Here is a 12,524-nt window from a genome sequence, read left to right on the forward strand (position 1 = left end):
TGGATTTTTTGATTTCCTGAAGTGACAACTGTAGCCAGATGTATGGGACCAAAAGATAATCAGTATTCAAATTTCTGAACCAGTAATCAGCTTTGCTTTATCTATTAGGTGTGTTGCAAGGAGTTGTGTTGCAGTGAAAAGGAAGAAACACGATGATTGAAACAGAAGTGTGCCTAGATACTGACAAATGAATAGACCAGGCAAAATGGCAGAATACTTATAAAGTAAGTGCATGCTTTTTTTCTGTTGAAAGTCAGGTCTTGTAAAAATAGATGAGTACAGGTATGTTTTATTACACAATGAGAAGCTGCCAACTCTTACATTAGAGAGGGGTTCCTCTGCTATTTTTGTCCTCTGAGAGAGGGAAAATTTCATTTAGTAACAGTTTGTTCTTGTAGTTGGTGATCACTGCAGTCTTTGGTACCCAGTGCAGTAGCAGATTGCAGATTATTTTATTGCCTATGGCACAGCTTAACTGAAGGTACAAAAAGGAATTGTGGTGCTCTAATTAATCAGTTTTAATTACATATACTTCCCATTGCAGCCTTATATTTTCCAGCTATTAGGAAAATTTTCTGGGGTTTTTCCTTATATAAGCCTCCTGAATATAGGTTTAAAATCCATTGGAAGCTTCTGTGGAAGCTCAGCTCTGGCCACAGCTATGTGCAATAGTATTGCAGAAACCCACTTTCTTTTTTCTTCTCAGTGATAAATTCCGGCTGGCTTGAAGTGTTCTTTTTATCCAGTAGGTTTTTTTCTCTGTGTGGGCTTACATCTTGTCCTGCAAGCACCATTTAGAGTAGTTGACTTCTGCATATGAAATGTGTGTGTGTGGGCTGGGGAGATCAAATGTTTGAAAATCTTAAGTCAAAATTACTTCATTTTTGTTCTTTATTTTAATTATCAGGATATTCTGCTTCTAGGACTTTTTTTCTGCCGCATATTTTTCACAGGGTCATGAAATGAAGGTCTACTTTTAAACTGAACTTTTTCAGTTCAACCCCGTATCATCGTGGCAAATGTTTTCCTGGCTTGTTTCCAGACACAGTCTAACGACAGCTCAGAGTATGGAAGTTTTCATATCTTCACTGAGGCCCAGCCTCAAATCCCATATGCAAACAGGGCAAATTCTTCATTGACAACTCTTGTAGACAGTCTTTTGCCCAGGTGTGTCACATCATATATTTGGCTGGGTAGCCAACTGGCAGTATTGAGTAAGAGGTGCATATTGTATCCAAATCTTCTACGTTGTGGGAAAGAGGAGACTTGTCTGTAAAGCACGGAAGTGTTTTGGCAGCATCTGGGACATTCACCACCTTGACAGGACCACTTGCATAGAAGTGAGTCATATTTTACATAGATCTCCTAGGTGAGCTCCTAACTAATAATAATGTATATTTTTATGAGAGGAGTGAGGACTATCCCACTTGTTTCAATTAGTATTAAAAAAAAAACAACCCAAACCAACCCCAAAAAAAATGCAAACAACCCCAAAAACCCACCCACAAAAAAACAATCCCCAGAAAACAGTCCTGCAAGACTTCCTGAAGACCTTTGCCCTGTGCTGGTGATGCATCCTGAAAGAGGAAGCAGTAGGCTGTAACTTTACTCTCTAGATTACTGCAGACCACAGGCAAACTCATAATACTGGATTTTGCTTGCCAGTAGAAAGTGCACTAAATAACTTTGTATGAACAGGCAACATTAACACTGCAGGGAACATTTTCTGGCTGCTGTGTGGTTAAATCAGATTTGTTTAATGGTGTTATTTTTAGCCTGTTGTGGTCTTCTAAGTCACATACTCCCTCTGCTTCTGCACCCAATGTCATCTCAGACTGAATGATTGTCTCTTCTGTTGGGGCACTGACCGTGTCAGGTCCAAGCTCGCCACCACCATGCTGGGTGATCCAGGCACGTGATCAGCTCCTGGCTTCTGCTCCTAGCATGTGTTGTGGGGACTGGAAGCACAGAAGCAGCTAACTGCCATCCCTCCTGCCAGTGCTAGAGGGACTCCACAGGTGTCGGAGGGGACAGCAGGACATGGTTTTGCCTACTATGTGTCGTAGACATTCTCATCAGTGAGCTGCTGTGGCAGAAGCTCAGTCTCTCCACAGACTCTCTAGTAGGTAGCAGCTACAAGGACCTAACCTGCTTCTCTCATGCACCTGTATTCTCCCTAGTTCTGTTTCCTGAGTGTGTTTCCACACTTCAGTCTCCTTCCCTGTGCCCTTTGCCTACCTTTCCGAAGAGTATTACTGGGAAAGGATTGTTCAGCAAGCTTTATGATGGCTTTGGAAGAGTCTTGAGGGAGTCAAGGAGGGCCATGACCTCCAAACCCAGGAGTGAGAAGAAATGAGTAATATACTCTGAGAAACTCATTCAGGTGTGCTTGGGATGCATGCCTTGGGGGGACCGAGGTGGAGATCAACATGTGGGAAGTGGGCTGCTGCTCTTTGGACTTAGGACTTTTTTTCTGCCACATGTTTTTCACAGGGTCATGAAATGGATGTCTGCTTTTAAATTGAACTTTTTCAGTTCAACCCCATATGCTCATGGAAAACATTCCCCAGGCCCTCTTGGGTGTAGAAACTCATTGGGGATGGTTCGGACAGTACGGACGGAGATGAGAGATCTCTATAAGCAGATCTTTGGTGCACGCTGTTTATTGCAAAGGGCGTGGGTACAAGGGCTCTGCTTAGAGCTGCCAGCTGCAGCTCCAAGCAGGCCCAAGGTGTAAGAGAGAGAGAGAGAGTGAGCGAGAGAGCTAAGAGCTAAGAGCAAGCTAAGAGAGACGAATTAAGAGAGCGAGGTCCTTGTTACAATACAGTAAATCATCTTCTGTACTGAATATTCTAATTCTCACTAGCCAATCTAATACAAGGTACAGATCCTATAGCATTTACATACAGCCTATAAGAGTTATTACATTACTATAGAGTGTTACATTTTAACTTCTAAAAACTACTCCTTGGACCCCTTCTGCTGAGCTAGTAGGGTCTGCTCTGACCCTTGGACCTGTCTGCAAGCAGAGGGTATTGTCTAATCAAGAGGGGATTACCTTCAGCCGGCTATACCATTGTTTTCTAGTTGTTCAGTAACTAAGACTTGTTATCTCAAAGGTGGCCTTCATTTCGATGTCGCTTATAGTTTTCATATTCCTAAAATCTTTTGTCAGGCAATCATATTTATAAGGCTTTCCTGTTTCATCTTCCCCAACATTGGGGAGCAGCTGAGAAGACCTGCACAGGCTGCACGTGTGGCCAGTCAGGAGCTTGCCAGGGTCCTGGCTGCCTTGCATCCCTGAGGTGGGTTTTGGTGTCCAAGTTTGGTAGCATCCATGTGTGGCCCACGGGTTTGACCACCTCAGCTTTGCCTTGCATCTTTCTAAAGTGCTACCTTGACCTCAGCACAGCGTTGCTACAGTGCTGAGTTGTCTCACGTGCAGTCATTGCTGCGTGTGGTTTTGATTAAAACTAAAGGAGAAATGTTGTTTTGAAGGTGGTTAATAATTTGCTTTATTTATTGCTGATACGGAAAGCAAAGGAATCTCTGATCTGTTACCTCCTATTCAAGTCGTTGTGCTAATGTCTAGGTGTAACCCCTCAAGAACTGTCATTAGTGGTTTGTTGTTTATTTGTTTGCTTTTTACATTAAAGATCCTATTAACTGTGTCATCTCTGGTTATTATATTAATAGAGTTAAGTTCAATTGCTGTAACTTGATTTAAAGGGGAAAAACATGCTGGTCCTAATATAATATGGAACAGTTATGTCATAAAATCTTAGAATCATAGAATGGTTTGGGTTGGATAGGACCTTAAAGATCATGTGTTTCCAGCCCCTCTGCCATGGGCAGGGATGCTGGTCACTAGATCAGGTTGCTCAAGGCCCCATCCAACCCGACCTTGAACACTTCCAGGGGTGAGGCATCCACAACTTCCCTGGGCAGCCTGTTCCAGTGTTTTACCACCATCTGAGTAAAGAATTTCTTCCTAACATCTAACCTAACCCTGGCCCCACAGACTGCATTTAATCTTCTTAAGACAAAATACCTTTCTCTCAGACATTTTCTCTTGCTTCTCTAGTAAATTAGTCTAATCTCAGCTGAGGTATAACTCACAGGAAGCTTTAGTAAAAACTTGTGTCATTTTTTAAGAATTCAGTTTATTGTTTCAAAATTCATCATCTTGCTAATAGTGTGCTGAAATATCCTACCACTGTACAGTCTTACAAGGGGTGCTTAGAAGAGGTGTGTATAGAAGTAGTATGGCCTTTCATTTCTGAATTGCAGGATAGAAGGTAAACATGCTGGTGGATAATGAAAACTAATCTTTAATTGCTGTAAGGGACATCTGTACATACTCTCAGTACCCAAATTAATTCAATTACAGTTTCTACTGTTGTAGAATGCATTTGTTTTAGAATGCAGAATTAAATGGCAATTGCTAATATTTCTGGGTAGTTGCTGGTACAATATCAGCACAAAATACTGAACAGCAGCATCATATATTTTTGTTACTTTTCTCTTTTAAATGACATACTAAGTTTCAGTGGAAAATAGAACTGGGGCAATGATTTGGGGGGGGGGGTTTCATTGCTCTTTTCTGAAGAGAAATCAGAATTATCTATTTTTAAAAAATCTGAATTTATGTCTCTGTCCCCTCTCCAACCCTGCCATAGTATTTCCCCAGTCCTGGGCAGGGAACTACAGGTGCTGTTTTCACAAAACTTTGTCCAGACAATTTCTAATGAAAACACTTATTTTTCTTACCATCATTCAGCATGAAGTGAGTTTGTTGGCTTGATCCATTTCCGACTGGGCAAGTATCCACAGTGGTTTTTATAATTCACAGCTGATAACAGCCCTGAGGCCATTCTTTTGGAGGCTCCCCAGAGAGCAGCCTGAACTCTTGCAGGGATGCAGGCTAAACCAAGGCTGCCTCCAGAGCCTAGTCCTTCATATTTGCATCTTCAGTGTTCAGATGAAGTAGCCTGAGATAAAAACCAGTCCCATACATGAGACTTACTGTGCCCTTGCTGTCAGGAAGATAACAGTTTCTGTTGTGGTTTACTGGTACTTCAGCAGGTGGGAAAGTTTTATGGCTCCTTGGTCAACTTTACATCCCAAATGCCACTGAGATTTGGCAAGCTAGATCAGGTGGAAAGATTTCCTTTGTGGCTGGGAATATCTGTCAGATGGCATCTGTAATAGGCAGTGCTAAATATTTCTACTGATAGAAGTTTTAGATGTTGTTATCGTTGGTATCCTAGTGGTGCAAGTCTAAATGCTGGCACCCATGACTTCCATGTTTCTCATGATAAAGCATATGTAAATAAGCAGACCAGCTGCTCACATACTGCTGAAAGCTTCCTTCTGTATACTTACCAAGCACTGCATGGAAACCTTAGTGTTTAAGTTAAGGTGGCTATATAATACGTGTCTGCAGTTCAAGTGTAAAATATTATCTGGTGGCACAGATGTGAGGAAGTTGCTAAAACCAAGGGAAGGGATAAATCAAATGATTAGATACAAAGCATTATTGGACCTGTCTTCAGCAAGGTTTTAAGCAAATGTTAAATTTTGTGATCATTCAGTCATTGCTGGCTTGACCTTTAAAATTACCTCTCCTTGTTTCAGTTAGCTTTTCTAGGAAGGGATGAAAATTACCCAGTAATCAGTGCTGAAGCGCCAGCCAGTTGAGCAGTAATGCAGTTATCCAGCAATTTGGCTTAAGTTTGTGTCAGTATACAAGGGAAGGTGTTCCCCCAATCCCCTTATGGTTATAAAATCACGTGTGATTTTTTGCAAGCAATTTGTGAGTGAAGCGTAAAAGCTTTTGACAGGACTTAAATCTTTGCAAAAACAGTGAATGGTCCAATAGCTAAGAAGAAACTGTGGCTATCAGTATCTGGACTGCAATATAATTATTTTTTATTGAGTTCAGAGCCATACAAAATTTATGGTTTGTGCAGTCAGATTGTCTTTGGGGTTTTTTTGTTGTGTCATGCAAGGCAGATCTTTTTTTACTCAACATGGCAAATCTCACCTGGTAATAAGTCCAATCTGTTAAGAAATTTGAGTTTTACTCAAAGGCACAGGAGAAAACAGGTTCTGCAGAAATCATGGCTTAGTCATTCAGAATCTGCTTAACTTCAAAGGTAGCTTTGTATGTAGGCCAGGAAACACTTGGCCCAGTACAAGCTACAACAAACACAAAACCACAAAACTCTGTTAGTATATTCACCACATGTTTTTGCCAAGATCCATCAAAACACTGGACTAACTTTTTGTGTGCTCTTCCAGGCATTCCCCTGGGTGTTATCCAGTGAGAATTGCCAGAAGCTGTTACAGCCAAAAAGGTGTTTCACCACCTTCAACACTGAGGGTCAGCATCTTAGGATCTGAGCACGTAGGATATGGCAATATAGAAGAGAAACATGAGCTCTACTAGATAGGGTTCTGCTGAGTATTTTTTTACTATTGATCCTTAGGCCTATGTTAATCAATATAAGAGAGGGAGAGAGACAATAATTACTGAATGAGTTGAACATTCAGTATGTGAATTTCTCAGAATTTGGTGAGAGGAGCGAAAAAGTGATTTTTCTGTTACCAGCAATCAAGTATGCTTATTTCTGTGGCCAACTGGAAGGCAGAAAGCAGCCATATATGGGCTGAAATTCTCCAAAGAATGTGCAATAAATAGATAGTTTGGAAGAAGGTTCCGCAAAGTCTCAAGAACGCAGCAGTCTTGGAGGGAGAGGATTCTGTTTCCAGCTCAAGAAATAGTTAGCACCACAAGACTTGTTTATTTAGCAGGAAGAGAAGACTAAGAGGAGTAAGTTCTTGAAATAACAAATTCTCTCTTCATGAAACAGCGCAGTAGTAAAATCATGGTCACAGGTTAAAGGCATTACCTTTCTGTTGGGAACTGGTGTTTGTTTTGGTAGGGTTTAGTTTGGGGGAAGGATGTTTCCCGTTTGGACTGCCTTGTGTGGCTGACAGAGGTGTGTGGTGCGCTTGGCTGCATGGCAGAAGCAGCCTTTTCCTAGGCCTGATTTGGGCTGCAGAGGTGGGCACCATACCATTGCCTCATGATGAGCTGGTAGGCAGCAGGAGCACACCTGCAGGCTCCCCACTTTGCTCCTTTCCCATGGCCATGGAAATCTGGGACTTCGTGGAGCGAAACATCCAGCTCTTGTGCCCTGAAAGTGTTGCTGAATGTAGTGGCTGTACTCCAGATGTGTTTTGCTTGCAAAGGCTGGAAGGGAATGCAGCAGCCTGAATAGTGTAAAGACTGTAGTCAGGCAGCTTAGGACTTTGGCTTTTGGAAGGTGTGCAGCAGTAGCACAGTCAAGAGTTGTGTAGGGACTAGATTTGGGAATATTATAAATTCTGGGAGAAGATCAAACTTTTCCAGTACATGTTTTGTCAGACTTGTGGGGAAGTCTAAATACAGACTAGACATAAATGCCCTGAACAGCACTGACTTCCTTAAGAGTGTTTAAGGCAAAGGGAGAGGAAATGAATCTCTTCTACTTGCCTTTCTTGGTACTGTGTGTGGTCATTGAGAACAGATCATCAACCTTTTATGCCAAGGTTCCTCTGAGGATAATCCAGATTTCCCTTCCTGTCACTTTGTACAAACTGTATGCAAAAAGGTAACAAATGGTGGGGGGAAACAGCCATTTTTGTGTACAAGGTGAGCACACAGCTCTGTGTCAGGCATGTGTATCATATGTATATCCAGGTGCTTCTCTACAGGCTGCTACCTCTACAGAAGAGGAAAAAGCTCTCAGAAGAGGCAAAATTAGCAAAAAGGTCTTGTCTGGGTCTTAAAAGAGGACGTAGATTATGTGCTAGTCTTCCACAGAGAAATGATTTTCACATGCCATTTCCTATCTTCTCTTCAGGTATCTGATCCTGTTTCTAGCCTCTATTGCTATGTAGAAAAATACTCTGCCTTTATTCCTGTGAAAGCCCAGAGTTAACTCTTTGGTAGTTTGGATTCACAGAGGGTCTTTGTTGCCTGTTTCCTGGAGGCAGTTACAGATCATGCCCTCTGTACAAACTGTACACAAAAACATAACAAATGGTGGGGGGAAACAGCCATTTTCATAGACTTTGGAGAGGCTCAAAGCAGTTCTGAAGACCTGTTTTAGTAGTAATTGCTAAAAGAATGATTTACATTTGCCTCATTACATTTGTTGTAATAGTTGTGGGTGAGTGGAGAATAAGGGTATCCAACAGGAAGTAAGAAAATTAGTGGGCTTTCAAATTTTTCCCCGTATGTTGTTTTTTCTATTACTTCTTAAATTACAATTCTGAGGTGAAAGTAGTCAAAAGTTTTTGTGTAGAATTTCTGTGTTAATAACTAATACAATTTATTTTCCAAATCTAGATCATTGACAAGGAGATTAATCCGTTTGTGGACAAGTGGGAAGAAGAAGGACAGTTCCCAGCACATAAAGTGTTTAAAATCCTGGGACAGGCTGGATTCCTTGGTGTGGATAAGCCAACAGGTGGGAGAATATATAACTCCTAGTAGTGATAGATTCAATACATTATCTCAATTAGCTTTTGCCCCAGGTCAAAGCATGGGCTGGAATTCAGTGCAAAGTTTACCTATATTCCTCAGTCATGCTGGCTGGCAACTCTGCAAATACATAAAATAACATTGCTGAGTGCTTAAGTTGATATTCTTCAGAATACAAATGTAAAATGTATGACTGTTATTTTAAAATTAGGGAAATTAACATCACTTCAGTTTTCAACATAAAATCTGTGTAATAACTTTTCTTCTGGACCCAGATACATATGAAATAATCCAGATCTCCATTAAAGAAACCATAATTTGAAGGCATTGGAAGTGTTTTAAGATTTGTCTTATTATATTTCCTGAACATGTAACCTCTACATCATTTCAAAGGATGTGGATGGTGCAAACTTTAGGCCATTATTCCCTAGATTGTCTTTAAAATGCACTATTCCAGCCCATAGAAGCCTGAACAGAACAAAAGCTGATGACACAGAGAGCAAGTTTTGTGTGTACATATATATATATATTTAGGTGACATAAAAGTCCAGGGGAATAGGAAGTATTTCTGCTTTTCAGCTAAAATACTTATTCTGCTATCTTTTCTGTTTATATGTGATATAATATGTACTTGCTTTCTTTTCAAATGTTCAAATCAGAATTCTCTGTGATTCTTTTTACCTCCATTTTCCTACATCCAGAGCAGCCCGAAGTGACATGTTTGAACAGTTAACTGCAGATAATTGCCCATATGCAGCAGCTCACACAGCCTTAGCTATGCCACACCACATCATGATGTTGCTAGGGCCCAGGGTTCTGTGCAACAAATTATGTCTTTTTACCACTTACTTTCCGAGGAAATATTCCCTCTTTCATATAATCATATTACAATGTGGAAGGTTGTCCCATAGCTGTTGAGCTGTTAGATCTCAGAGAACTGCTTAGCTGTGATTGTCTGACCAATCCAATTAGGTCTGAGCTGGTATTTCTTACAGAAATGCTGACAGTTTGAGATTGTGCTTAAGATCTATTTAAAGGACAAATAGGATTACTGGGGGAGAGAGAAGACCACTTTGAATTTCTGCTATAATTGTCTGATAGGCAGATTTGAATTGCATCTCAGTGGGTCTCCTTCACATTGCTGATACTCGTGTTGGTTGTAATAATGGCACATTGCATTGCTGATAGATTTCAGTCCTGCCTTCTTAAATTCATCTCAGGGCATGCAGAGGTTCAGCTGGGGTAAGGAACATCATTGCTGAGCGTGCTGCACATAAAACATTACAGAGGTGGGAACTTTGTATAATACTCACAAAATGGACGAGAAATAATCGGAGTGAAATCTAGTGAAGAAGGGACTCACGGAGGTAAAGGAGGCACAGAAGGTTGGATCTGCTGATTACACTTGTCATACTCATGTTTAAGACTTTTTTAACTTTGGCTTTGATGTTTGTATCTAGCTGTTAAGGTAATTTATTTGACCTCTGCAGCTACATTTTATAAAAGGCTTAAAATTTGATAAAATCCTCAGCAACCTGTGGTCCATCTCAGTTCATCTTCTGAAGCAAGGTATTGTTTGGTACAGAAAATTCACCAACTCCTTGGAAGATGCTGTCTTTGCAGCATTCAGTTGTGCAACAGAATGTCACCAGATGCAGCTTTGCTCCTTAGTGGTGTAATGCTGCCAGGTACATCCTGAAAGTCCTGAAACTTTCTCCTGACAGTAAGTCAAAGTCAGGTGTGTAACAGCACAGTCTCAACTGCACAACTTTGGCAAAGCCTGAAATTCTTTGTCTTACATGCTTTTACAAAATGCTTAGGCTTACTGTATGATTAGTGTGTACTGCAAAACAAAATTAAAAGATACACCTTTTATACTCTGCTCAGCCGCTTCTGTTATTTATTTGCTGTTTGCAGAGGAAGAGAAGTCTTATGAGATTTGAGGAAGCCAAGAGCAGCCAGGAGTTCTAGAGGGGTGTTGCAGGAGGTCTGAAGAAGAGAGGATAAATTGATTTGAAGAGAGCAATTGCAATGCAGAGCACTTGTGAGTTAACAGTCTGCCCTACTTTCACAAACCAAAACTGTCATGTTGTATCTCTTCAAATCCAGATCATAAAATATTCTCTTTAAAGAACACTGATTTTTTTAAAGTTAATTCACTTTAGTAATAGTTGCAATTTTGAAATAAATGTTTTATTGAATTTGTTTTCCATGATCATTCTTTCAAGTATGGAGGGTTTTTTTCCCTGCAGAAATAATTTTGAAGCTTTCTGATTGGGCAGAAATGGCTCACAAACTTGTTTTGCTTAGATAGAAGGAAACATCTGTTGGATTTCAGATTTGTTGAAAGTGGACTTTTTCCTGTGTAAACACCATTCCCTTTATGAACAATGAGTTGCTTAATGGGAGTCAGGTTTTTAAAAGAACGTGCCTTACATGTGTCCCTTATCACTGGAAACTTTCTCTGTGTGGAGAACAGATTTGGGGCACAGTTTGTATTGCAAAGGCTCCATCAATTCCCGCTGTATGCAGTTGTGGGCTACAGACTTGACAAAGCTTTTCCTGTACATTTTTTTCACAGCTGTTTACACAGTAGTTGCTTCTAGTGAATATTGGCTGTAGTTCAGGATGCTCATTGGAGGTCATGTAAACACTGTGGGCAAAGCTCAGACATGCACCCATAACTGGAGAATTTTTGAGATCATCAGTAGATTTAATTTACTGTCTGGCCAGTTCTCTGCCAGAGAAATTCTTCTCTTTGAACCATTTCTCTGCTCTGTTGTCCTTTACATGACTCAAAATTAGTGCCTATGTTGGTTTTCCTTAGGAAAAAGTTTGTGTTGTTCTGTTACATTGCAAGATTCTTCCTACTAGTAGAATACATGATGAAAACATGTACACTTATGCATACTTATGCATAAACACACTTATGCATAAAAAGTGTCTTTCTGCCCTATGCAAAATGTGTCTTACAGAATTACTTAGTTCAGGATTTAGAAGAAAAAAACAACATCCCTATATACTTACTATTCTTCATTAATGTTTAATGTTATGTATTTCTCCATAAATTATAAAATTCTGAGTTATTGAGCTACTGCCAGTCCCAAAATTAAGGGCAAAAAATACTAGGGTACGCAGCAGAAATATTTAAGCAGTCTTGGTATTTTGCCATTGTCTGTTTTGCTAAGGGAAGTAGGCAAGACATATTCTTTGAACTGTTTTATGTGCAGATTAGATGACATTCTGTATTAAAAACTGAAAGTATCTATGTCATTATTTGTGATCTTATGGTTTATGAATCAAAGCCTTGACTGTTGCTAAATTTTAGGATGTGTTGCCAAAAATGCAGGCTCAAAATGTACTGTGTGCCTGCATATGCCAACACAGATGATTAAAAGTTGTTTTATCAGCTGATGTAAAAGCACAGGAATCCTGTAAAGGATGGGAGAGAAAGGTCTGGAAGAGGGCAGTGTCTGCTCTCCTGCATGTTCACATGGCATCACTGTGAAACATGAGTGATAATGATGCCTGCTCTGGGTATTTCATTAGTGTTTTTACTGGCAGTACTGTAGGAATATTTAGTGGAATGCAGTACCATCTAGAAATAATTATGACAAGTTTGTCCAAATAGTAGCCTTCATTTATCCCTGTCAGACACTTAGCAGTGAACTTAGAAAATATGTTCTTATATATTTCAGGAAAATTAGGTAACTGTGGTTACACAGCACATTTGCACATGGATGGGAAAGTACAGTTCTATACTACCTGCCCCTTCCCCTACTGCTGGGGCAAATGCCAGATTTGGGACTGGAGAAGGTAATAATCAGCATCTTCTTATCACTTGAGACAGATAAGCATCTAATGAAACAAAAAGAATCTTTCAAGTGATTTATTGCACTGCAATTGGAAAATGATACAATACCTTTCCTGTGGAAAAGGATTATTTGCCTGTTTATTACAAGTGTCTGTGTGTTGAATGTGGGAAGGGAAT

General features: G+C 40.2%; 1 protein-coding gene across 3 annotated transcripts in view; it reads left to right on the plus strand.

The window, feature by feature from the left end:
- The window catches only part of LOC138106359 (probable acyl-CoA dehydrogenase 6), an 83,592-nt gene that overhangs the window by 5,067 nt on the left and 66,001 nt on the right, over window positions 1-12,524 (plus strand). The window contains exons 1-3 of one of the 3 annotated variants that reach the window (XM_069006844.1): window positions 126-224; window positions 8,399-8,519; window positions 10,451-10,577. Coding sequence is in view for 1 of the 3 variants with exons in the window: in XM_069006843.1 (XP_068862944.1) it covers window positions 8,399-8,519 (121 nt within the window). In the remaining 2 variants the exon portion in view is untranslated. Of the gene's footprint in view, window positions 1-125; window positions 225-8,398; window positions 8,520-10,450; window positions 10,578-12,524 lie in introns of those variants that run through there. The other 2 variants (XM_069006845.1, XM_069006843.1) reach the window with 2 other exon arrangements.

This window comes from Aphelocoma coerulescens, chromosome 2 (assembly GCF_041296385.1).
Source record: "Aphelocoma coerulescens isolate FSJ_1873_10779 chromosome 2, UR_Acoe_1.0, whole genome shotgun sequence".
NCBI classification, from domain to species: Eukaryota; Metazoa; Chordata; class Aves; order Passeriformes; family Corvidae; genus Aphelocoma; species Aphelocoma coerulescens.